The sequence below is a fragment of the Simochromis diagramma genome, unplaced genomic scaffold (assembly GCF_900408965.1).
Source record: "Simochromis diagramma unplaced genomic scaffold, fSimDia1.1 OVJJ01000603.1, whole genome shotgun sequence".
Taxonomy (NCBI): Eukaryota; Metazoa; Chordata; class Actinopteri; order Cichliformes; family Cichlidae; genus Simochromis; species Simochromis diagramma.
This window is the reverse complement of record NW_024387414.1, coordinates 12,731,670-12,759,623: the sequence shown is the minus strand read 5'-3', so window position 1 is coordinate 12,759,623 and position 27,954 is coordinate 12,731,670. Positions and strand designations below refer to the sequence as shown.

General features: G+C 40.4%; 1 protein-coding gene across 1 annotated transcript; it reads left to right on the top strand.

The window, feature by feature from the left end:
• Window positions 1–495: 495 nt before the first annotated feature.
• On the top strand, window positions 496–27,954 carry LOC120721458 (b(0,+)-type amino acid transporter 1-like). Its single transcript, XM_040011811.1, has 13 exons — window positions 496–1,367; window positions 2,380–2,498; window positions 7,279–7,426; window positions 8,443–8,685; window positions 12,070–12,195; window positions 12,309–12,408; window positions 24,596–24,640; window positions 24,737–24,860; window positions 25,598–25,701; window positions 25,953–26,049; window positions 26,299–26,448; window positions 26,882–27,056; window positions 27,198–27,954. Exons 2-13 carry the CDS (start codon window positions 2,394–2,396, stop codon window positions 27,257–27,259), a joined length of 1,479 nt encoding a protein of 492 aa, XP_039867745.1. The 5' UTR covers window positions 496–1,367; window positions 2,380–2,393; the 3' UTR covers window positions 27,260–27,954.

Genomic DNA, 27,954 nt, shown 5'->3' with positions numbered 1-27,954 from the left:
AAGGGAGGCCTTGTCTGTGTCCACCACGAAAATGACCTCTAGATCTGACCTCCACCTGCTGCCTTTTATTGAGAGACAGTTCACACAAAACACGTCAGAACAAAGCCACGCCCCCTTGATTCCAAGACAAGGCATTGTATGTATATGTGTGAACTTCTGTATCTAAGTAAGAGTGTGTGTGTGTGTGTGTGCGTGTGTGTGTGTGTGTCAGACCTCCTGCTGACCAAAGGGTCGTAAACGCAGGAAGCTTACATCAAAAGCACAAGGATGTGTCTGTGATAAAAGACTGCAGCCCCCCACCTAGAACCTCGAGAATCTCGGGGGAAGGACAGTGGAATTTCTTTCATCAGAGTTAAAACACTGTACAAATGGTAAACATAAAAATGACAAACATTTAACAATTCACTCTAACAATATACAAAGCTTTCTCATTTTTAGCTTGATTCACTCATTTCATTGAATATTAATGTCTGTAATAGAATCTGTGGATGTCATAATGAAGCAAAGATTTGTATAATAATATCTGAAGGTATATTTAAAGGTGACCTAGTCAGAGCTAACTTTACAGCCTAAAATACATGTTCTTTCAGAGGTAAAAGAACATGTATAGTGGAAAGGGAATGTCAAACATGAGCACACAAACTCACAAATGTTCAAGCACACAACTGCAGGGGTGTCACATATCCTTATCAAAGAGGCATTGTGAAGGAAGTCAGGCTAGGTAAACTCAGAAGGAAGGAATTCTTTCAGAGTATCAAAAAACAAAACAGAAAAAAACGTAATAGGTGTTTTGGTTGTGTCACTTTTAGTTTCTTACTGGGATTCTTGGAGTGCTCACTGAGTAACAGATTAAGTGATCTCCCTCAAGAAATAAAAGGGTATAAATTAAATGAAATAAAGCTTATCATGTGATTTTCTTTTTTTATGGTTATAGTATTGCTGTCAGACTCTCACTCTATTCTTACTCTCAGTTACTGTTTTACAAAGTTGGGGAGCTGCATATGTATAAAATTTTGCTATTGCACAATATTATGAGTTAAGAAAATCTGCTGTGTAATTCAAAGCAGTACCTTTTTAAAGCTTCTGCTCAATAGATTTCATGAAGCTAGAACTTTGCCTTAACCCATCCCCCTTCTCATGTAGAGCTGTCCAATCACATTTGGGAACCTCCCACCAGAGGAGTTACTCAGTCCCATGAAGTTTTTTGTTTCCCCCCCCCCAAATTTTCATCAGACATTTCTGCTCTACTTCACTGAACTTAGCTTAACATAATTTGTGTGTTCACAACACTGCACCTGGGTTTGGAAAAGCTGCATTCAAGGTTCATGGACCAACATTGAGGTTTTTGTTTTCTTCAAGTAAGTTAAGTAAGTAACATGTTTTTTAAATGTGCATTTCTTTATAATCATGTATTACATAGTATGTGATAGTGGTGATGCAGAGCTACTGTTAAATGTAATTACATTCAAGCAATTCTTTCCTAAACAAGTCTTTTGCTATTTGATATATGTAAAGTATTAATACTACAATTTGTATTTAAATATTATCACCGAGTTTCAGAGTAAGAGACATTTCAGCTCTCCCCATTCTTTTTTATAATGTTTGACTTACTGCCAGTCTGTACCAGTTCTCCTAGTATGACTTTAAGTTGGAGTCTATGTTTACAATAGTAATATATTCACAGTTTTTCCCAGTTAAAAAGCATATGAGCTGATCATTACTGCACCAAAGAGCACCAAATCCAAATGTTCTACTTTTAAATTGTATTTTACAAATCACAAAAAATCACTAAAATTAACCCTTTGACTCTCAAATAGTTAATGAATGTTAAGGATTACAGTTAATACAGCTCTAAGGGACATTTGTTAAAAATTGCTATTATATTTGTTTAAAAGCTCCACACAAACAATGCTTACATGCTGAATCACCTTATAATAAACTTAAAATCAACCCAAAACCCTTCTAAAGATATTTCAGTGATCTCTTTAAGGCTGTTATTGAGCTGCTCTATTGATGATTAGTCTAACATATCACTGCATGAGGTTAATACTGTAGTGAAACTCTTTAAAATCAAAATTTGTACAATTGAGCCATATCTGTTCCTGGTAATGTAATTAAATCTGTAAGATTATGGGAATCAATGTGTGAACAAACTTAGTTTTGATTTGGCTTTGAGTGGATTTTTAGTGAGCTCTTGTTTCTGAGAGTCACTGTGTATCTTGATGAAAGGGAACATTTACTGCCCATGGAAGAGCATAGTTTTCCCTCTAAACGTTATCATGTCATGATAACCTTTTATAGGGACAACAAAGATGTGTTTCCTGTAAAAGTTAATGCAAGTGGTCTGTAATGTGTGTCAACACTTATGTTACCTCATAGACCAGTGTGTTGCTATGGATGAAAGTGGAATAAGGAAGAGAAAGGAGTCACAGAATGGCTCCACTGACCTTACCAAAGACAACAAGGAGGTGGTGAAGGCCGTTGCCCTTCAAAAAGATGTAAGTATGAACCAGTGTGCTTGACTTTTATATACATGCAGGTTCCTGAGAACAAGTCTCACTAAATTTTCACACTAAAGGATCATCCTTACCTTTTTACAATAATAGAGCCTTGGAACTGAGTACCAGGCAGTACCACAGCAAGCGTCTCTACAGATTAACTCCATAATCATCCACTCAGCAGTGCAATCCAGACCCCTAATAAGCTCCATAAGACCTAAAATAAACTTATGGGAACTGAAAGGTTTTCCCAGGTTAAAATAGGATTATTATGATAGTCGTTGCTCTCATCCTGGAAAAATTCATTCACACATATTTTCCTGCAGACTTCTGTAATTCTCTTTCTGGCATAAAGAAAAGTCACTGGCTTTATATCTTTATATCAAGCCCCACCAGATCGCTGTTTATTTTAATAGATTTTTAAGATTTTACCCAATGTTTGCATCCTTATATCCTCAGGTAGGGCCCTTCTGGGAGGCTGTCTCACATTTGAAGCATAAATCTAAAAGTGACCACACCCTAGGCTTTAGAATGACCTACCTGAAGAGATAAGGCTTGGAAAATCAGTTACTTCGGTCTCTTCTTTAAACACATTTTATAGACTTGTTTTTATGTGATATTGCTTTTTTATTGCTTCTTAATTCTTTCTTCTTTTATTATATCGGCATTTACAGTCATGGTAAAAGTAACCCTCCATCAATCCTAATTCAAGCAGGGCTCGCAAAATCGCTAGCCCGACGTCCCGGGGCTAGCGATTTTTCCAGTCGGGCTACCAAAATCTAACTCAGCCCTGCCCGTCGGGCTATCATAAGAAGGAAAATATATGTCTATGCTTTTGCATTCTTTCGCCAATGTAGCTGAGTAATTATGTCATTGGCATCGATGAGCCACTGTCAATATGTGACATATTGAAATCGCGTTTGAATTTGCGCTCTTTTTTTTTGCGCTCTTTTTTTTGCTTTCACTTTCATTTTGCAATTGCGCGAACGGTGTGTAGAGAGCAGCAACACTGATTGGTGAGTGACGATTAATTGCACACCAATTCCTCTGACATCGTCTTATCACTCAGCTTACTATGCGACAAGTGAAATCTCTCGCAGCAAGCTTAAACATGTGAGAGGTTGAGTGCGCAAAGAATCGCTGACCGTTATGTAAGTACGTGTGTAAAAGCAGCAGGATTTACGCTGGTATTTTAGTTCTGCTCATCCAAATAAGACAGGTCAGGGTGAAGAAGGGGCAGCCAAAGAAAAGCCTACCACAAAACGGAAAAGTTATGACAAATCAGACTATGAGGCAAAAAGAAAGCTCAGCTTTTTTGGTTTCATGGACAAAAGAATTTCTGTGGCTGGAGTATGACAAGCTAAATAACATGATGTTCTGCCAGGCGTGTTGTGAGTTTCATTTGATCTGACACAGACTGATTCATGTTCTACACAGTTCTTACAAGTTCATAGAAATTTCTGTTCAATTTGAACCAAGTATTTGAGTTGATGGTTTTTATACAGTTGTTGTGATTTGTATTTTAACAATTTATTTGATTAATTTTTGTTTCCGTTACAATATTATACATAAAGTATAATATTGTAACGGAAACAAAACATAAAAAAATTGCTTTCTTTTTTATTCGGGCTACTTAAATTTATTTAGGGCTACCAAAAACTGAAGAATGCCTGCCCGAAGGGCTACTAGAGATTCTGAAATTTTGCGAGCCTTGTCAAGACAGTAAAAAAAAAAATCCAGTACTTACCAGGTACTAAAATGATTTAAATAAACATTAAATGAACAACAACACATAGCATATTATAATGTTTCATTATTTATTTACCAAAAACTGAGCCAAAATGCAGAAGCAGTTTGCGGACAAACTAAGTACACCCAATGATTCAGTATCTTGTAGAACCACTTTTATTTGCCATAACTTGAAGTAATCATTATCTCATTGGTCTCTCACATTATTGTGGAGGATTTTTCCACCTAATTTTCTTTACAATATTGCTTCAGTGCTCTAAAGTTTGTAGGTATTTGTTTAGGCAGCTTTTCAATTAGGTTCAAGACTTAGACAGAGAACTTCAGCACCTTGATTAGTTTCTTTTTTCAGCCACTTTGTTACAGATTTGCTGATGTGTTTGGGGTCATTCTCCTGGTTCATGACTCACTTTTGGCCAAGCTAGCTGTTGGACAGATAAATCTGACTCTAGAATACTTTTGTATACAGGAGTTAGCGGTTGACTAAATGACTACAAGGTGCCTAAGTCCTGTGGCTGAGTCACCTAAACCATTACCCTTCCACTAGTGTGCTAAATATTTGTCAAAAGTTGTTTGTGTTGATATGGTGTGCCTGAAGGACATTGTTCCCTAACAATTTCACCTGGCAACCCATGCAACTTTTCAAACTTCAGCTGTGTTGTCATGTTCTTTTTAGATACAAAAGGCTTTGTGTCACGATCTGAGGAAACAGACCGTGCGGTGGTGTGTGTGGTGGACCCAGGTGCGAACACAAGAGAGTAGGTTTCAAAGCAGAAATACCGTGACTAAACTGAACTTAAACTAAACTGGAAGCAGATACTGATAAGCTATGAAGACTAAGAAAACCATAACGATGACTGTAAAGACTGGTCGTGAGGACATGGAGGGTGGGAACACAGACAACGCTACACAGACTGCATGAAACACAGAGACTAAATACACATGAGGGATGATCAGGGGAAGTGGCCACACATGGGAGCACAGCTGACACACATGAACCTAAAGACAGGACAGGAGAAGTGAAACTAAATACACTGACATTGAATACAGACTTTCAAAGTAAAACAGGAAACATGGAGATTAGACATGACATGAACTAAACATAACCACGCAGACATGACGCATAGATGACATAAACAACTAAGAAACAAAGGGCTAAACAGCACCCAAGAAATTAACTAGACGAACTAAGCTAAAGCATAAATGAATACAAAAGATACATAAAACTCAACACTGGGTCACACGACCCAGGACCATGACACTTTGTCCTTCTAACCCTTCTACACAAACCATGTTTGTATAGTCTTTTTCAAATCGCACTGTCATGATCTGCAACATTTAACATGCTAGCAGAGGCCTGTGGATTCTGAGACGCAGCTCTTGTTTTTTGGGGGGTCTTTTTTCACCTTAGGGTGAATTTTCTGGAATATTCACTCTTGACAACATTGGGAAGTGTCTTGAAACCTCAGCTTTATTGGCAGTAATAATTGCTTCTTTAACATGTTTACTAATGTCTTTCCTTTACAGCATTGTGTTATCAGACACTTGAATGCTTCAGACCCACAACTTGACAATGTTTCTGCTCTTAGAAGTGGTCATACTTGCTGATGATCAGTTAATCAAGTGTATTTGATCATTGGCAGTTGGCTGGTACTCAATTCTCACTGAATGAGGTATACTTAGTTTTCTATTTTTTTTTTTTTTATATACTGCTTTTTGAATTTTGGCTTAATTTTTGTTAAATAAATGAAAAAGTATAATTTAATGTTTTGTGAAACCATTTTTTTCCTATTATGTTTTGATAAAAAAAACAATTAGAATTGAAAGAGTGTGTAATTTTTATTTTATTTTTTCATATTGATTGTGTGACATTCCTCCTGTGTTCTTACTGTTAGTGGAATGTAAGCTGAACTAGTTAACTATCTCTTTGGTCCCACGGACACTGGTCAGTGACCTGGATTCAATAACCCCAGGATGTGTCGTTTTTCTTTATTAATCAATACAATATAATAAATATACTATCAAGTTAGGTTTGCCTTTAGCCAGTTTACATTACTCATGCTGGTTTACTTGTGAAAATGTAATAGGATTAGCCAAATTCTTGGAAAATACTAACTGAAAACTCAGAGGTTATTGGTTGTTGTGTTGATCCTTGGCCAAAATTATTATGATGATATCAGATCAACACCAACAAAGGGATATCAGGGTGTGTGCTGACATGCCTCTGAAACATTGTGGTCAAGGTGGTGTCTTTGAATGTGCAAACTAAAGTGGTGGTCATCCTTTTTATGAAGACGGGACCATACTCTGTATCCTCCCTTACAAGATGCATGCAAGGGTACAAAGAGAAGAGTCTGCCCCTTTGTTGGACCTCAGATTCAGAATGAAAAATGTGGTTTCACTCTGGTTGAGGAACATTAAACCAGCTCTTTGCTCCTCTCAAGGATACTTGGGAAATTTCTAAATAAGTATAGAGATGACAAGCCTCTCTGTTTTTTTTTCATTACTGGGTAAGGCTGTATGAGATCCACAGAAAGATCTGGAACACTTTTGCAGTGATTTAGACAAAGTACAAGTTTAGTGTATTACCCTTATCTCTTGCCTGATCTATCTATAGTGACTAAAAAATTAAATTACCTATAAAAGTGGTATTGCTGTTTGTTTTCACATGTTGTGAGAATTTTGTCTTTAATGATAAGGGACTTCTTCATCTTTAATTTAGTCTTTAGCAGCTTACTCTGCCTCACTCAGCGTGGCAACGTAATGATATCTGATTCAACCAGTTCTTGAGTTTGTTAACTGCTGCTGTCAACCAACTTAAAATCAAAATATGACACGGAAATGGTGCATCAACTATTTCCACTATTATTTCAGATCCCAAGAGCTGAAGCACAGCAACGCATTAAACCGGTGTTGCTAAAATACTTATGATGTTATAGAACACATGGGAATGATAGTTTCCTGAAAACAGTTACTGGCATTAAATAACTGAAAAAACACATTAATATTTTTTATTTTCCATGTGCTTGCTTAGGTTGGTCTGCTGAGTGGCATTTGTCTCATTGTGGGGACTATGATTGGCTCAGGCATTTTCATTTCCCCAAAGTCTGTTTTGCTGTACTCGGGAGCTGTAGGACCTTGCCTCCTAATCTGGACTGCTTGCGGTGTGTTATCTACTCTTGGTGAGACCAACATTTTAACTCATATTTCATTGTATTCAGCACCCAATTCTGTTGCTATATCAGGAATCTAATATTCTTTTCAAGTCATGTAGGCAAATAACGATGGTCAAAATAGGAACAAGCTCACACACACTTTTGTTTTCTGCCAGGAATATAATTTTTCATTGTGGAAGATGTTTTTACTGGCTGTTGAAGTCAAAATTATTATTGTGAGGATTTTTAGTGCACATTAGTCTTTAGATTAATTAAGCTCACAGATACAAAGGAGATGTTCCCGAAAAGTGTAAAGAACATCATTGTTTTATCACTCAGACACTGTGAACTGTTTGATGTGAGAAAACAATTAAATGGGGAAAAATAACAAAAGATGTCTGATCTAAGTCAGTTAAATTTTTGTTTTGTACTATTTATACTAGCAGATGCTATTTAGTATGGCTTTAGTTTGTATTTCAGTTATGTTGTATTTAGATTTTGATTATTGTGGTTTGACAGAGTTTTATATAAAATGGGTTCCATCTAATCTGGAATTCCTGAATCTAATTATATGGATCTGAAGATATACTTTCTGGTCAACCTAACTTGAAAGCCCAGAAATTGGGTGGCACACTGGTGAAGTGTGTGTGTGTGCATCTATATATCTATATCTATATCTCTATATCTATATCTATATAGATATATATCTATATCTATATATATATCATATATATTTCTGGAAGCACAAGCACCTGCAATGTAATGCAAAAATTTAGAAATAAACAAATTTGAAACCATTTCTTTTGATCTTATTAAAACTAAAATAAGAGGTGAAGAGGATTGAAAATGAGAGCATAAGAAGCAAGGGAGATATAATGACAGCGATTGAGTGTGCCAAGCATATATGAGTGTCACAGACATGCAAGGTTTCTTACCACTGCTTTGAATGCATGAACTCATACAAAATTTTGAAAGTCCCTTCTTATATGTTGTTTTACAACTTTCCTTTCTGTGTTTTTGTGATTTTGTGTGTGGCTGCATAGGAGCACTGTGTTATGCTGAACTTGGAACCATGATCACCAAATCAGGCGGCGAGTACCCCTATTTCATGGAGGCTTTTGGCTCTATTGTTGCCTACCTTTACTCCTGGACAACTATTATGGTGTTAAAGCCTTCATCCTTTGCTATCATCACACTGAGCTTTGCAGAATATGCCTCTACTCCTTTCTACCCTGGCTGCTCTCCACCTCTAATTGTCACCAAGTGTCTAGCAGCAGCGGCTATATGTAAGTTCATGCTTAACAGCAATAAACTATACACAAGAACAGAGTCACTTTAGAAGCTCATACATGACTATACTTTACAATGGAAACCACAAAGTGATTGTGAAGACAATCGGTTTTCAGGCCACATTAGCCATTTCAAGCTAATGTGTGCCTTACTTTGTAAGGTGTCCAGAACGATGTCACTCTCCAATTTGCAGATGTAAAAAAAATACTTTTATTGAAATTAAAATAATTAAAGCCAACTGTGATGTCTACACACAACTCAGACCACACAGTATTCTTGCTATGTGTTTCTTTTGTTTGTTGCGCTTCCACAATGTTTCGGGGTAAACACTTTCCAGCTGACTCCACTCTCCTGTCACCAGCTCCTTCTCACTCTGTCAGCTTCTGGCTGATGAACAAGATCGGTCACTTTACCCCCCTTACCTGCAGGGACAAAACGGCCAGCCCTCCATTCGAGGTGTCTGTTTGCAGGATAAAAAGGGAGGAAAAAAGTTAGGTGTGGGGACCTCCCCACAGAAGAGCTTCTTCACCTACACAAATGCCGCCTGACACCACTCCATCCACTGGACCAGATCTGGTTCACCCTTCCGGGCATGAACCTGTGGTAGTACACGACCAGCCCCAAGAACCGCCTCACCTCCTTCTTGGTCTTGGGAAATGGACAGGCTGTGATGGATGCTGTTTTCTCCATCTTTGGGTGCACCTGTCCGCCCCCAAAGTGGTACCCCAAATACTGGACCTCCCTCTGTTCAACTGCACACTTCTTCAGGTTGGATGTGAGCCCAGCTGCCTCAGGGACTCCAGGATCCCAGCCACCCATTGCACATGCACAAGTATGACTATGGATGATAACATCTTCCAGGTAGGCAGCAGGATATGAAGCGGGTAGACGCAGCACCTGGTCTATGAGGCACTGGAAGGTGGCTGTGGCACTGAACAAGTCAAACGGAAGTGTTACGAATTGGTACAACCCTTACGGAGTGGAGAAGGCCATTTTTTTCTTGGACTCTGCAGACAAGGGAATTTGCCAGTAGCCCTTGGTTAAATCCAGTGGCATGAAAAATTCAGCTGTGCCTGACTGGTCCAGAGCCTCGTTGTCCTGGGGCATGGGGTAGGCATCACATCATGACACTTCACTCACTTTGCAGTACAATACAGACCCATCTTTTTTCACCACAAGAACTATGGGGCTACACCACGTAGTGTGTGACTCTTCTATTATCCCCATTTTTATGTTCAGGTGTGTTTTATGTTCAGGTAACCTGTATGGCTGTGAACGCACCGTCACACCAGGCTAAGTTTCATAATGGTGCTCTATGAGAGGTTCATACAGCCGGACAGGGGGCAAACACATCTGCAAACAACATCTGAGCCTTTTCTTAACCAGGCTCACCAGAAAGTCGGTTTCCACCTCTCTTCATGCTTTCACAATGTTGAGATGACATATTTGTGTGGCTCTTCCCCGACCGCACCACCTCACAGTTAATGTCCCGTAATCATCGTGTCCTTGTCACTTGGTGAGTAACGTTAAGCTTAAAGAAGGAAGTAATACAAGCACTTTGTCTCCTGGTGAAAATTGCCTGAGTCAGCGGTGTTGACGTTCCTGGATCTGGAGTATATTTTCCCCTGATAACCTCCTCAAAGTGTGCAGCTTTGCTCTCAGGTCCAGGATGCATTGAATCTCATTTTTGGCTTGGACCTTTCTATCAGTTTTCTTTAATCAGGTGCAACATCCCCCGTGGCTTTCTGCCGAGGAGTAGCTCAAAGGCTGAAAGTCCTGTGGAGCCCTGGGGAGCCTTCCTCACTGCAAATAACAAAGGGTCTAACCAATCACCCCAATTGCATTCATCCTCGTGAATGAACTTAAAGTCTTATTCAGTTACTCCACCAACCCGTCAGTTTGAGGGTGGTAGACGCAGGTCTGAACAGATTTAATGCCCAACAATTCCTACAACTCCTTAAGTGTGTGAGACATGAATGATGTGCCCTGATCAGTCAGTAATCACTTTCATGATCCCGACTCAGGAGATGACCTGAAACAGATAAGCATTCCAGGAGGTAATACCCAGAGTAGACCATCCACCGGATAGCCATTCGTATTGCATCCCTGGCAAATTGTTCCCAGAAATAGGGGATAAGCGTGAGTTATCTGCAGCCTTAACTGTATGCATTTTTCCTTTAAACTTTATATGCAGCGGTACAATGGGAAACTTGCGAAGATCCCCATGATCACAGTTCACCTCATCCACTCCGCCTTCACTAATAGCCCATTCGCCATGGAGCATTATTGAAGGCAGAGTGGATTCGCCACCAGGGTTTAGTGGACCAGGGTCTGTGTACTATCCATGTCCACCAAAACCTAGCGTATACCCCCTTGACACCTTACTGGAATGCTGTATGTCCCTCTTTGACCAGGGGAGGGGTTTGGAGCCCCGGGTATGCGAAACACCTCAACAGACACTCCCGTTTCAGATCCCGGGCGCACTCCTTCCAGCACTCCAGGGCCTGGGCAAGCAGACCAGGTAAAAAATGGTTTGTTGCGTGAAGCATCAGCGACCGCTCCACTGGGGAGGGGTCGGGGAGCCTCTGTCTCAGTGCTTGCATGAGCTGTGGTCTGGTAGCTGGCTGGCTGTGGCTCTCTGCTCCCTTGGTCTGCGCAGCCAGGTGGTCCTCCGCAAGTGTGACCGCAGCTTCCAAGCTTGCTGACCGATGGGAGCAGACCCATCGTGCCATTTCCCTGGGCAGCCCTTCAACGAACTGCTGCAGAACCACCAGTTCATGGTGGTTTCCCTCTGACGGCCTGGGCTGCAGCCACCTCACTGCTGTGTCATTCAGTTTCCAGGACCACATGAACAGTTGGTCCACTGCCGTCATCTGACTGTCCCGAAACCGTTCATGATGGTCTTCCGGGGAGAGGCCCAAGTTATCCATGATGGCCCAGCAGATGTCGTTGAAGCTCTATCGTGAGGCCAGCAGCAGGCTCATTTGAGCCTTTCCAGAGAGCGGCGGCAGTAGCCACAATGCTCACTCTGCAGGAGGCCACTGTAATGCCTCCAGCGTGGCTTGGAAGGCCTCCAGGAAGACCCGAGGGTCATCACCCTCTCCCATCCAGTATATCGTCACCGCCAGTGGATGATTGGGCAGCGACAAAGTGAACCTCAACAACCTCTCCAACACCTGTGTCAATACTCAGTCTGGTCCTGAAGTCTCTACAGTTGCCGCTGCTTGCTCCACGTACATTCGCACTCACATTCACACCTTTGGGCAATTTAGAATGATCAGATAAACTAACCCCTAATACCAAGTCTTCTTCGAAAAATGTGTTTAATTATAAATGTATAGGTGGGAAAATATATGATTACATTTTCTGTTTTTTTGCAGTGATCATCACATCCATCAACTGTTTAAGTGTCAAACTGGCAAGTTATGTGCAGAACTTCTTTACTGCAGCCAAACTTGTAATCATTCTTGTCATAGTTGGAGCAGGAATCGTTCTGTTGGCACAAGGTCAGTCTTCTTATAGATCTTTACATAAAACTCTGTCTTTAAATGTTTGTGTTAATAAATGTTAACCAATGTTTAACCACTAACATTATTGTATATTATGTATTTGTGTCTAGGAAAAACGGAGAATTTTTCAAATGCTTTTGATGGCACTGCAACATCTTTTGGAGCAATTGGACTTGCATTTTATAATGGGCTTTGGGCTTATGATGGATGGTAATTATTTACTTGGTTTCATACTTTCTCAGGCTATATGTGATAATATGATGAGTATTGCTCTTCTGAATTCAAATAAGGGGCACTGTAACCATCCTCAGCATTCAGAAAAGAAAAGAACAAAACTGTTTTACATCTTTGTTTTCAAAAATGACATACTTCAAACTGCTTGCATTTTATCTCAAATAACCTTACTGATGTATCCAGATCGGGCAGTATTCAACAAATTACACTAAAATATTTTTAGTAAGCAGATACCATAACCATCAAGGCCCAGGTAGAAACGTGGGCCTTGATGATGAACCTGTGAAACTAACTATTTTAGCTTTCTATACAATTACAGATGATGTACTGGTTGAGTGTGTTGTTTTTAGTTATGCATTTCTGCATTACATTGCTAGTACAAGCATGTGAAAAAGTGTACCCTCTTTCTAAGGTTTTACATAACAGGGGATGACCAAAAAATCATCTAGATCTTACTAGATCTAGAACCATTAAATTACAACCTCAAATGACCCCCCCCCCCCCCCCCCCCCCCCCACACACACACACACATGACATATTATATGTTATATCAAAATGCAGGAGCGGTGTATGAAAACTGGAATACACTCCACGATTCAGTAGTTTGTAAAACCCCTTTTGGCAGCAATAAATTAACTTAGTCATTTCTTCTATGACTCTCAGTTTCCTTCATCATTATGGAGGATTTCTGGCCCACTGCTTTTGCAATACTGTTCAGTTCAGTGAGGTTTTGGGTATTTGTTTATGCACGACTCCTACCACAGCTTTTCAGTTAGAAAGGGCTGAATTTTGACTGAGTGACTGATATACCTAGATTTTTTATTTGTATTTTTCACTCATTCTCTTGTAGCTTTGCTGGTGTGGTTAGGGTCACTGCTCTCTTGCATGATCCAATTTGGCCAATTTTAATTGTTGGATAAATGGTCTCATATTTGATTCTAGAATACTTTGGTATATAGAGGAGTTAATGGTCAACTCAATGACTGCAAGGTGCCCAGGTTCTGTGACTGCAAAACGAGCACAAATCATTACCGCTCTACCACCTTGCTTGGCAGTTGGTGTGAGGTGTTTGTGCTGATATAATTTCTTTTGTTTTGCCAAATATTCTCCACTTTGGTCTCATCTTTGAAAAGAATATACTTCCAGGAATCTTGTGTTTTTTCAGATGTATTTGCAAATCTTGCTACCATATTTTATTAGAGAACTGAGACATTTTTCTGGCAACCTTCCAAGCAAAGCCATACTTGTTCAGTATTTTTCTATTTGTACTGTCATCAACTTTAACATTGAACATGGTAACTAAGGCCTGTAGAGTCTGAAATGTAACTCTTCGGTTTTTGGCAACTTCTGTAATCCTGGGAATATTGGCACTTGTCTTGAATGTTTCCTACTATAGATTCATGAATTTCAAATTGCTTGCTTGCTTTAAAATGTATACATGGCTTATAACTCTGAGATTTACAAATAGTAAAGTTGTTTCTCCAGTATCTTTACTAACTTCTATCTTTACTATCTTACCTCCTCAGTGTTGGGAAGATTACTTTTAAAATGTATTCCACTACAGATTACTGAATACATGCCCCAAAATGTACTTTGTAACATATTCCGTTATGTTACTCAATGAGAGTAACGTATTCTGAATACTTTGGACTACTTAATATATTACCTATGCTTTTTTACAACTACATGAATGTACTATTGCTGTGTGATTTATTACTGAAGGTTACTCGCCATACCAATAGCAACTAGATTTTTAAATCTTAATATAAAATGAGTAACAGTAGGTGGACATTAGGTATAGCTGCACTTTTTACAGTCATCTCGTATATAAAACTATTCCGCGCATATATAAAACAGGTCTGCGGCTCCAGACCATAGTAAAGGGACCTCTGGCTAATACGGGCTCGTAGCTGAAAACTAGCTTTACTTTGTTGTCAACTTTGCTAGCGAGAGACAGAGAGAGGTGTTGAAAGGCTGCTCCTAAGGAACTTATTGGTTTGGAGGAAAACACGAACACAGTGTACAGTCGAGTCTTAATAGCTTACTTACAACTGGGCTTGTCAGGCACTCTTTTTGGCTGCAGTGGTTATTATTATATTTACATGCTTCCATCTCTCACTTCTGCTAGGTGACAGCTCGTACTTTTCCACTCTACTTTTTCTCCCTCCCTGGCGCTCACAGACACATAACTATGGCGTTATTTTTGTGCCAGTATTCTGAGCGCACGTAAAAAAAACTTTGCAGGTGCAAGTGTCGCATTTTGAGGAGAAATTTATTTTGAGTGAAGAAAAGCTAAATTTGAGTGAACAAAATTCATTGCTGCGTGCAAAAAAATTTATTTCAGTGTTTGCTATTATCCATACACACACACAATAGCAGCCCCTCTTGCTCAGTTTTTGCATTTGCGCTTGTTCACAATGTGTTGCTTGCTCTTTCAACATTTCTGCCCGTGCGCGTTCAACTCTTTCTGTACACCATTATATTTGTGCCACAAAACCAGCCAATCACAGTCTTGGATGCAAGTCTGTTTTGGTCTCCAATCAGCTCAAAATGACGAAATGCAATATCCCAGAATCCATTTCGTCCAAAACTCAAACGAGGCAGTGGCAGAGGAACACAGAGTGGCGGAGTTTGAAATATTACTCTTTCTGGGTCACAAAATAAACTTTTACGATATTTTCAGGCAAGAATAGTGCTGTGTAAACTTGAAATATCTGCTTGATTTATCAAGACATCACATATTTGCATTAGTGCTCTAATGTTTTCGGAGATGCCTGTTACCCACTAGCTGACCGCATAGCTGGACTGGCCATTGGGGCATTTGCCCAGTGGGCCGATGGTGATTTTTCATTTTTATGGACCAGGCGAAGCAGAAGCTGAGGCTGAAGCTGGACCAGGCGAAGCAGAAGCTGAGGCTGAAGCTTGACCAGGCGAGGCAGCCGCAGGTGGTGGCTGGACGGGCTCCTCGGGCCCTCCAGCTGACGTGGCATGAGGCTGGATGGGCTCCTCGGGCCCCCCAGCTGACGCGGCATGAGGCTGGATGGGCTCCTCGGGCCCCCCAGCTGACGAAGAGAGATGCTGGCTGCGTTCACATGTCATCTTACAGTTATCAGTCCAGAAGCAAACAGGTGTTAGATGTCCTGAGGCAGGGACCAGCTCATTCACTTCAAGACTCATGTTGGCTGTCATAATAGGCTCTAAAACAGAAAGCCCTGTTTCTACATTCCTCCTTTCAGTCTCAATCAATGACTTATCTTTATGGCCCAGATAAGCTGGGTCAGCCACAGGGAAAACAAGGATTACAGTATTACCCACAAAAACATGACTTAAACCTTCATGGATAAGCTCCTGGGCAAACATGAAATATTCAGGTATGAATCTGGTTGATGAGAACTGACCAGCATGATAGTGGCAAGTGGTACATTGACTTGGAACCACGCTTGAGGTGGACTGTAACTCAAGGGTGTTATGTAGAGTGTATGGAGAAATGGGTACAGATTAGAGATGGACCGATCCGATATTACGTATCGGTATCGGTCCGATACTGACCTAAATTACTGGATCGGATATCGGAGAAAAATAAAAAATGTAATCCGATCCATTAAATATCACGAAAGCACCTCACAAAACTTGCAACACACCGTAACTCACCTCAGAACGTTAGCACGTCGGAGCAGTATGCATCACGTGATAGAGCGGCTGTGGCATGTGGGACCTGTAGGTGGTCTGGATAGCATTTGGAGCTTCGCTAGCAACCCGGCATTTCATCTCCGACAAAGTTATCCCGAGAGAAGTAAAGCAAGTGTGTAAGTCCATCTCTGAATGTTTGTAAAGCATTCCTGCGTTAAGCTTAACAAACGATATATGGAGCGACTGCCTCTTCTTGCTGCTACTTCAATCGTGAAACTGATTAATGATCAGCTGATCGGCTGTTCTGTCGCAAGTCCGTGTCTCTTGTTTGCTTTTGGCCCACTTTGCACCAGAAAGAGGAAACCAGCGGCTGAACAACAGCAGCACGTTTAAGCTTGATCAGCTGTTGTTAGAATTTATTTAATATTACTTTCTACTCGAGGATCTTTTCTACGTAGCTGACGGCTGGTAACTGTGCAGGGGCGGATCTAGCAAAGTTTAGCCAGGGGGGCCGATAGGCATTAACAGGGAAAAGGGGGCACAAAGACACACTTTTCTTTCTTATTCTCATTTAAAATGTCTAGCTTTTAATAAATAATTATCTGACACCCAAAGTTTTAATTTGATGTAAAATGAATAGAAGTCAATTACTGTATATAGTGACTATTAAGTCTAATATACCCTAGTAAGCTATAGTACTTTTTCCTTTGGGAAGGTACCATCTGTGCAGTCTGCAATTTTGTTGAAGAAAGATGTTGAATCTATTTAATATTTCTTGAAAAATAATTGATTTCTGTGCATTTTTTTTCACACTGCATCAAATTAAGGTTGATTACGTCGATTAAGCATCATGAGGTGGAGCGTGAGGGGTGGTTCCCTATTTTTTATTTATTTATTTTTGTTGTTGCTGGGAGTTGGAACCCTATTAGTTAGGTTGCTTAATATTTATGCTAAGTACTCTTTAAAATACCAGAATAGGGAGGATGGTGTAGGTTTAAGTTTATTAGATTGATCAGTATTGCTGAACTATGAAATATTTTTTTTTGCATACAGGTATAACAGAATAGCTTTAGTGTAGTTGTTGTTTTAAACTTGAGTATGAACTTATACAAAATGCAGCAAGATATTTAAAAAACAGTTTTGTTGATTAATTATCTGTAATTACATTACAGATAATGCTGTGCTAGCACCCTTAGCTGAGACAGGTGACATTTTAGGCTGTGTGCTGGTGGTAACATTATCCTTGGAACTCAAAACCTTGTCTAATAATGTGCTCACAGAAACACAGGAGAATTGTGTCAGGTTAACTCCGTGAGGGGACACCACATGTTCATTAACAGTAGAATTGTATCCCCTGGTCTCAGCCTCAATCTTCTGATTGGAGGTGGCAGTGCTGGAGGTAAACAGTCCAAAAACACCCTGCTCACGATTGTGAGGAAAACAGAATTCAGGTTGGGACATTTCACAGTTCATGTTACCCTGATTTGAATCCATGTTGTCATCTTTAAGTTTCAACGTGAGTTCATGATCAGCATTTTCAGTTTTAAGTTAATTGAAAATAGGAGCAGCAGGCAAAACATGATCACACATCATCTCACACTCAGTCCTTTTATACTTTACGTCATGACCCTCCTCCTCTAAAATATCCTTACTTGCTATGAAAGCACAGGGGCCTACTTTAAGTAGCTCGTTGGTGAGCAGAGCAGACTCAGGAAGGGAGGTGTTAGTGTAACCCATATTTAAGGATGGCTTGGATAAAATATACCAAAATGAAAAAAAGGACCATTAATCTTAGCAGTACACTCTGTTTATAGTGAATAAGCCATAGGTGCAGCAGTTAAAGAGTTAACTGCTCTGGTGTAGGCGTGAGTTGCTCTAAGCCAATGAGCTGCTGAAACGTGGTGCAGGGCCCTGCCTGCCATCTCCGTCTGAGAGAGCACAGGCTTTTCCTCCTCTCTCTCTCTCTCGCGAACTCTCCATGAGCACGCTAGCGAGGAAAAAGACACGGCGATTTACTGAAACGAGGTATGGGAAAAAAAGTAATATAAACGGGAGAGTTAGCACTCGCTGTTTATGAAAGATTGTTTTATTGTATGTGTACTGCTAAGACAAGTAACTAGCTGGTTCCTTTTACATTGTTTGGTCGACGAAGGTCGGGAGTTAGAGACGACGCCATTTCATCATTCCTGCTCCATCTCGCGCTGCTCCGCCTTTCTTTTCTGAGATCGGTGAGCAAAGTATTTTAATAGGTCATTGTTTATCTGTGCTTTTCATGAGTTCTTTGCAAGAAAAATGTTCCAGTGTTTATTGGATAATTGTTTAAAAAAATATTTTGTGGAAAACTTTATTCAATTTACTGAAAAAACAGCATTTGAAGAAAATGCACAGATTGTGTGTTTTACTGTTTATTTTCAATTTGTAACATGGGTAACGTTGCAAATAATACATTGTAGGTGATAGGACTGTGAACTGTGATTATATAAGGAACTTAATATGTCCTATGACACTGTCGTTGACAGGTCAGGTTTTTTTTTTTGTTTCCCTTTGTATCTTCCTTTTGATGCATTGCAACGGATCCTATAATCGATGGCGAGCCAACCCCATTGAAGGACCAACTGACTTTGTTCTGTGCTGCACAGCAGAGTGTGGTAGGCCAGCTGCAACAAAACAGAAACACACCACGCCACTTTGAACGTGTTGTTCCCCTTCTTCACACACATCCCCCTGGACTTACGGACGGTTTATTTTAAGGACTTTTTACGGACTCTATACATCCCACAAACAGGAAGGGAAGTGGGTGTGGGCGGTTGGATCTATTTCTCCAGCTTAATAATTGTTGCAATTTGTTAACAAAGCCTATGAAGATACAAACAAATGTTGTCATTTGGATCTTGGTAATTGAGATTGTGGTTCATTTTGAACGTGAACTTTGTACATCTAGAAGGGTGCACCCAGGTAAGGTTTCTTTTTTTAAAATGATTACCGTGATTGTGCCACAGGGTTGTCACTGAGGAAAATACTGGTACCAAAAAGAAACACTTTTATTTGTAATGTTTTGTATGGTTGTCATATTTTCTTTGATTTTCTTTTCTGGGTGAAAAGAAAAATACAAAGCCGGCATTTTTCAAAACTCACAGTTGCCTGAGTCTCATTCAGTTTGCCTCTCCTGTACGTAGCCGAACCTACTGGTCCAAATCATTGAGCTCTTTTGCATCAAATTTGGGTGAAGTACCTTTTGATCTTTGAGTATTTGAAACACATCAGTGTTACATTAGCCACAGGTAACTCAGTCTTTGATGGGACCCCAGGCACATTAAATGACACAGGAGAAAACACCTCCACCCCTCTCCCCACACAATTAGCATTAAGGTCTGTGGAGGTCTCTTTCAATCTAAGTGTAGCGTCAGAGGTCCCTGCAAGATTACTAGGTTTGTCCATGATTATCTTTGGGACAAAATCTCTAGGCTGTGGCTCGGTTAGCAGTGCATTACTCAGCCTACAGTTAGCACTGGCTAATTCTGAAACAGTGTCTTTATTTTTGCTAACAGTAAAACACGAAACAGGGGACTCCCCGGTCGGCTCAGAGGCTGGACAGTCAAACTCCTGTTCGGGTGGCGGTGACAAGAACACAGGCTGAAACTCTCCAGTGCTGGAATTTACAGTCTGTGTGGGTCTTACTCCTTGTTCGTGGAAGCCAGACGAACAGACCACACCATTCACAGTACTAGAGTCAGCCATCTTCACACTATGTGTCTCTTTTAACTTTGACCCTTGAATCTGTAATTCTGAATCTAGTTCATCTTCCAATGTTTCAATGGAGGTTGGTGATGAAAGACTGCATTCACTCACCTCCGGTCGTCGCGCAGCGCGACGGGGACGCGAACGCCGTTTCTTCTTGATTGTAGTTTCCGATGAACCAGACAGCGGTGCCTCATGCGCGCCAGGCGGCATCGCAGAGGCTGGGGAACTGGGTGCTGATGGAGTGGTAGGTGAGAGTTCCTGAAAGCTCAGGGGACCCCCGAGAGCCAGGCGAGTTCCCCGGAAGATCTCTTCATAGTTAGGAGTGAGCCACGGCTTCCACAGGAGCTCTTCCTCCAGTTGAGCGCATGCAGCGCGCTGCCGCTCCTCGAGGTCGAAATCCATGACCTCCACAGCATCCTCGTGTTGCTCAGTGGAGGGCGAGACATGCCGTAGCAATGAGCGACGGCGACGTGAACGCCGGTTCCTTTTTGAAGCGGTCGTGGACGAAACTTGAATTTCTGACCGGCTCCTCGTCTTCCGACCACATCCGTGCCAGATAAGAAGCGGGAGACGGGTAGTCCGGTCGAGGCGGCGAGGGTGAACGACTGAGCTGTGATAGCGAAGTGGAAACCGGCGAGCTGAGGGGTGGCGCCGGCGCAGAAGAGTGTGGCGCCGTGGCGAACTTCAGCGTGCCGACTCGCATGCTTACAGCAGGCGGAGGGGAGGCTGCACGGCCGCGGGGCTGTGGTGATGCAGCCCGCACACCGGGCCGCTGATGCTGCCGTGGACGGGGTTGGAGGATGGTGCAGAGGTAGTCCGAGATCAGAGGGGGTAGCGCTTCCCATAACCAAGGAAAAACCTTGACGCAGAAGTAACTCCTCCCTCTCCTCCTCTCTAGAGCTTTGCCTCCACTGGCAGCATAACGACTCCAGTGCTCGGATTACGTCTCCACTATGTGTCGCTGGGTCTGACATGGTCAGGTCGTTCTGTCACGGTGGGGTGCGCCGATAAGTTTAGTTTACAGGACCAAGAAGCAGACACTGAAAGGCGGAGTTGCTGGCTGAACAGAAGACGATCCTTTATTTGGATGTTGGCACATGAAAAAGCATGAAGCTATGAAAACTAAGAAAACTGTGAACACTCAGAAAACTAAAGGACTAAGAAACTCAGTGAAAATGCGATGACAAACTATGAACACTGAGTAAACTATGACGAAACACTATGGGGATGCAAACAGACAACCTGACAACGAAACATAGAAAACAGAGGACTTAAATACACACATGAGGTGATCAGGGGAAGTCGAGACACATGAGGAAACAGCTGACAAGGATGAACATAATGATGCACAGGAAATGTAAATTCAAACACAATGACATGAAAACTGGACTTTCAAAATAAAACAGGAAACATAAGACGCAGACATGACAACCTGAACATGACAACCTGAACTTGACAACGTAAGACACAGACATGAAACACATGAAGGGCAAGGGAGACTTAACAGGGGTGGAAGACACAAGGGGAATCTAATAACAAAGAACTAGAACAACCTAGGCATGATAAAAAATGAACTTAGAAAACCTGAAGGGCTTAAACATAAACTAAAACTCAAAACGCTGGGTCAAAAGACCCAGGATCGTGACAGAAAAGTATTTCTTTGTATCCCCTTTCCCTGTTATTGCCCTACCCTGCCCCCTGGCAAAACTTTGCTAGACCCGCCCCTGCACAGTTACCAGCTGTCAGCTACTTAGAAAAGGATCCTGATGTTATTTGTCTCTCGGAAACAGTTCATAGCTTCCCTTCAACTCATTCATGTCGCCTAAAAGGTAAACCTGTTTCTCCATCACCTGTTCAGCTCTGATGATTCAGTAAGGACATCTCCTGGTTTCATCTTCTTGTTTCCCTCTCACCACATATCCAAACCGATATCATGACCAGCAGCTTTTACAGCTGTGGCTCCAGCAAACATCAGCTGATACTAGAAATTAATATTACATAAATTCTAACAACAGCTGATCAAGCTTAAACGTGCTGCTGTTGTTTAGCGCGACATCCACTGGTTTCCTCTTTCTGGCGCAAAGTGGGCGATAAGCCAACAAGAGACAAAAACCGATCAGCTGATCATTGATCAGTTTCATGATTGAAGTAGCAACAGGAGAGGGAGGGGGGAGAATGAGAGAAGAAGAGGCAGCTGACAGCGTAAAGACACAGAATAACTCCAGCTTTGTGTCTTTTTCCATTCTAGCTGAAGTACGGGACAAACTGTGTTCCTTCTCAGCTCAATACGAAACGCGTAATATTTTCTCTGAATAAGAGACGATTCTGTTTTTTATGGGATGGCTGGCAACTCTACTAACTAACCTTATGAATAAAATAAAGTTCACTATCAGTAACATCACAGCACCCACCCAGCTGTATAGAAACTCCGTCATGCTAGCTAGTACGCAGTACCAGTTATTGTAACTGACTGTAAAAAGTCAGCACAACGAAAATAAACTACACCTAAACTTGGTTTATATCTGACCCAGATAGACTGCAGGTCATAACTTCTTGCCTGAAGTTCAGTTCACCTGACACTCGGACCTGCGGCCGCCTAGGGTCTCTCCTCCTGCCTCACCTTTCCCTCATCCACCCGCTGGCCTCTGTGGAAGCTCCGCCATAGCCACCACCAAACAACTGAGTTATTTTTACACATTGACCAGCATCTTTTATTGTTTATACCTTTACAAAAAAAAATAAAAAATGCCCGGTATGCCCGATGGCCAGTCCAGCTATGGCAAGAGGGGCTGCTATTGTGGATAATAGCAAACACTGAAATACATTTTTTGCACGCAGCAATGAATTTTGTTCACTCAAATTTAGCTTTTCTTCGTTCAAAATAAATTTCTCCTCAAAATGCGACACTTGCACCTGTAAATTTGTTTTACGTGCACTCAAAGATTTTTTTTTTACGTGCGCTCAGAATAGTGGCACAAAAATAACGCCATACATAACGGGTATGGCAGTCCATTCTCCCTGCAGCACGGACTACACTGCCCATGAAGCTACATTCTTTAGGGCTAAGCATGTAACACTCTGCCTATTGCCTTCATATTGAATCATAAAAAATATTTCTTCACATCATTATGAGACTCGAGATTGAGACTCAGGCACTAGAGCCTCTTAATGCATGTTTTGTTTGGGTTTCCACTGGCGTGGAATTACAGAAAATTGAGAGGGCATAGCCTAACACAGTGGTTCCCAAACTTTTTTTGCTGGGCCCCCCTTGTTTTACAAGAAAAATGTTCGCCCCCCCCCCCTTCTCGCCCGTGCACACGCGCACCCACTTGCACAAACACATCCTCCAACCACACACACCCATATTTTGTTCCATTGTGGTTTATTTCACACATCAAACATTTAGTAAACAATTAAGCAAATACAAGTAATCTGCAATAAATGACAGTAGTTTATTTTATTACTACCTAACTCTTTTACGCTATGTCCACACCTACACGGGTATTTTTGAAAACGCAGCTGTTTCGTCCACACGTAAACGGCGTTTCGAATCACCGAAAACAGAGATTTTTTTAAACTCCTTTTTTGCGTTTACGTGTGGACGAGGAATACAGAGTTCGTCAGGCAACGTCAAAGGTATGTGCCTTTTTCACGTCACGCTGTGTGCACATTATTGTTTACATGAGATGAATTGCAGAATGGCAGATAGAGACAAAATACTGTTAATCTGTCTATCTTCAGGTTTTACACGCTTACATATACACACGCAGTTAATGTCCCTCCATTTAGAAAGGCAGAAGCGTCATGGTGTGATTATTTTACGTGTAGTTTTTTTTTTTTTCATGTGTAATAATATTCAACATTGATATCAATACATTTCTCAAAAAATGCCTCTCTGTGCAAAATGGGTTTAAAAACATAAACAACTGTGGGATACTGTTTGTCTGTGATTTGAACAGCCCAGCTGCTCCCTACACAGGGAAAAGCAATTCTGCAGGGGAGACCTACCTTGGTACTTGTGCAGGTGAAACCAAAGGGAAGAAATGCTTCACCATATTTTCTAGTCTTTGGCTTAGAATGAAGTTGGTTTGGAAACATTCAGCGATGCTTGCTTCATCTCTTGCTTTGCGTTTCTGTGGGCGCTCCGTGTTAGCAGTGTCCAAGCGTTTTGTCCCCCCCTTTTCATTCCGCGCCCCCCCTGCAATGGCTCTGCGCCCCCCCCTAGGGGGCGGGCCCCACACTTTGGGAAGGTCTGGCCTAACATATGAAACAGGAAAAGACCGTCGTGTAATCCCTTTATTTTAGCAAAGTAACTGTATTCTGAATACCACCTTTTTAAACGGTAACTGTAATGGAATACAGTTACTCATATTTTGTATTTTAAATATGTAACGGCGGCACATGTATTCCGTTGCTCCCCAACACTGTTCCCCCTTGCCTCTGTCTTAACACACACCTGAATGATCCAGACTAGAAAACTGCCAAAACTGCCAGTGATCACTGCAGTGTAGTTTATTAGCAGCACCAGTTGGTATTAAACCTTTTAATTTCCATGGAAAACATGATTTAGTGTCATTCATCTGAGGTTGTATTTAAAGGGCAAATAAAACATAAAAGACATAAAAGAATAAGTTACTGCTACCGAAGATGCTGAAGAGACTAACTCTTTTCCTGTTTATTAGGCCAGAAAAACTGGACTTAACTGGGTTACTGAGTATGTGCATATACATTTGAGTCCAGTGCTCTACTGAGAAATATGTATCATATATTTTCCATTTCATTACTTTTACAGGAACCAACTAAATTTCATCACAGAAGAGCTAAAAAACCCATTCAGGTAAAAACATGCCTTAAAGAAACTCTAGTATTAAGCAATAACTCACAAGGCGTTGAATTTTTTTAAAATAAATTTTCTTTTGTTGATTAATTTCAGGGACTTGCCACTGGCGATTGTTATTGGGATTCCTTTGGTTACTGTGTGCTATGTTTTGGTCAATGTTGCTTACTTCACTGTTATGACCACAACTGAACTGCTTTTGTCTCCAGCGGTTGCTGTGGTAAGGATAACACTGGTCAATAAGCATCTTGCTACTGGGATTCACTCACCTATACTTTAACAAATGTTTACTTAGTGACTGCAAATCTGATAACCATTTTTATCTAGCTAGTAATATTAGTTTTTAGGTATGATGTTTCAAGTATTTGACAGTTACAGTAACTGGATAGAAAGGATGATGTGTTTCAGAATTTAAGAAAAAAAGTTTGGTTTCGAGAAAAGTGAAGACAAAATCAAAGATGGTTTATTTTTGTGTTGATCCTGAAAAAGCTGCTGACTTCTCAGCTTGCCCAGCCTAAGTCACCATTAATGTGAGATGGACACGCTTTGTAAAATGGAAACAGCTAAGTTTTCTCTGAGTACAAAACAAGCTTTCTGCAACAATAGCTGACTGCAGGGTCAAGACAACTGTAATGTAAAGGATGGATGCAAACAACCAAGGAGCTTTATTACAACACTGTCTGTGATAAAAGGAAGAGATTGTATTACTTTTTTGGTGGGAGATAGAAAATTAGACATAGTGATATATAATATTGATATTAAAGTGTCAAAATAAAGCTTCATATCTTGAATAACTGTAAAAACAAGTAGCAAATACAAATATCCCCAAAAGACCTAGTTATTAATCCACATGTAGTATGCCTAAATTTTATTTATTTATGACAGTTGTAAATGAGCATAACAGCCCCTTGTTTTCACACCTTGTATTTTCTGAAACATTAGTTTGTATTTTTTTAGACTTTCGGAGACAGAGTCCTTTACCCAGCATCTTGGATTGTTCCTCTCTTTGTTGTCTTCTCAACATTTGGTTCTGCCAATGGAAGCTGCTTCACTGCTGGCAGGTAAAAGAGACATCTATTACATATTGCATGTCATGCTGATAGTTTGGCATAATCTAGATTATTTCTGTCAGTAGCTTTAGAGCGGTTTGAAGTGCATATTTATGTATGTGTAAAAATGAAAACATCTGAAAATGAAAGTTAGAATCCTGAAGGGGATGGAACGCAAATAAAAGCAAATAAAAAAATGCAACAAATTTATAGCAAAAAGAAAAAAAATTAATAATGTAAACCTAATGTTTTTTGCTCTACAGATTGGTCTATGTATCTGGCAGAGAAGGACACATGGTGAAAATCTTATCCTACATTAATGTGAAACGCTACACTCCTGCTCCTGCTCTTATATTCAATGTGAGTCTTACGCATTTAATGACTCATTTTGTATGCATTCTAATTTGGCCTCAGATGATCAGCCATCTATTGTTTAAAACGTTATATGTCCTTTCACGGTGTGTTGATTACAGATTGTAAAAGTTTTAAATGAGCTCAAAAACCAGTGTCATTTCAAGTCCTATAAATTTTACATGGATTCTCAGATAAACAATACACTGTGTTGTTTCACTACATGGCATTTCACTGTTTAATTTTTCTCTGTTTTAGGGTGTTTTGGCTATTTTCTACATTATTCCAGCAGATATCAACACCCTCATTAACTACTTCAGCTTTGCTCAGTGGTTTTTCTATGGGCTGGCAGCACTGGCTCTCATAGTCATGCGCTTCACTAGAAAGGACCTGGACAGACCAGTTAAGGTGAGCCTAGTTTATCTTTTATGTTGTTTGGCACAAAAGATCATTTTATTCATTTTGATGCCTTGTTAATTTGGATTGACAAACCACATCATACAAAAAATGACCACAATCAAGCCTTGAGATGAGGATTTATTTTATTTATTTTAACAATACCTAGTTATTAGTTAACAGAATAGTTGTGACTAGTTGTGTGAGAATAGAAAGTCAAATATATACTTGATTTTAGAAAATTTTATCAGTTTTTTAGAAAACATTTCTATCTGTTTTGACTCGTCTATGAAGTCAACAGTAATTTATGTTTTATTTGTTAGTCAGCCAGCCCATCAGTTTAGCTTTTGTCTCAAAATGTAGTAGTAAAAATTATTATTTTTAAGTGTTACATCAAATATTAGACAATCAAATACTTCCTATGTACTTCTCTGTTCCCTTGAAGATACCGGTGGTCTTAGCAGGCATCATGGTCCTGGTGTCCTGCTACCTGGTCTTGGCACCCATCATTGATAAGCCAGAGCTGGAATACCTTTACTGTACCATCTTCATCTTCAGTGGTCTTATCCTTTACTACCCATTTGTCTACCGAAAAGTGAACTGGGGGCGCAAAATCATGAGTGAGTTTATATTTTTGACTGTAAAAATTTAAAATATATATGTTGAGAAGTATGTAGAATTATATGATCAAATATTGATATGAAATGATGATTACTTAAGTGCTTGTGTTGATTTGACCTCTAACTTCTGTTTCCTCATAGGGCCCATCACTATGCATCTCCAGCTGCTAATGGATGTAGCTCCTCCTGAAAAAACTGAATGAGAAGGGATAACACGTTTTGGTGTCTACGGGGTAATGAAAAATGCTCTGTCTAGTTTTGGAAACAGGAAGTGTGCTCAAAGGGTTAGAGCCACATTTTAGAGCTCACTTCTCTGCAAAAGTAGGATGAAATGAAATAATTTAAATTTGTTGGTTCAGGGCTCAGAAATTGTATTTATATAGAATGACTGCAAGATACAGTGGGAGTATCTGCAGGATATTCCAGAAGTATATGAAATATAAACTAAAAACAGATGAAAGGGTACGCTTTCATCTGTTTTTACTTTTAAAAATTATATACTTGTGAACTATACACACACACGTACACACACACACTTATATATACTGTGTATATATATATATATATATATATATATATATATATATATATACATACATATTCGGGGTGCAACAATCCATGTATCGTTATTGAACTGTTTGATACAGTGCTTTCGGTTCGGTACGCATATGTATCGAGCAATACAAATTTTTTTATTTCTTTTATCAACTTTTCTTTTGACTATGCTGTCTGTGTTGAGCGCTCAGTGGATCTGCGCTCGACTTCTCTGCCTAGGCTGTACTGTCTAGCGCAGATCCACTGAGCGCAGCGCAAGCTAGTGAGACAGAAGCTAAGCGCGTTGCAACATGGCTACTGCCTCAACGCTACCCGAAATTGAACCTCCTCCACCCTCATTCAG

Excerpts from the sequence above, each read along its gene's own strand:
- LOC120721458 (XM_040011811.1), top strand. The coding sequence starts at position 2,394 with ATGGATGAAAGTGGAATAAGGAAGAGAAAGGAGTCACAGAATGGCTCC. Across the intron at positions 2,499-7,278 it reads CCGTTGCCCTTCAAAAAGAT|GTTGGTCTGCTGAGTGGCAT; the intron begins GTAAGTATGAAC and ends GTGCTTGCTTAG. Across the intron at positions 12,409-24,595 it reads CTTTGGGCTTATGATGGATG|GAACCAACTAAATTTCATCA; the intron begins GTAATTATTTAC and ends TTACTTTTACAG.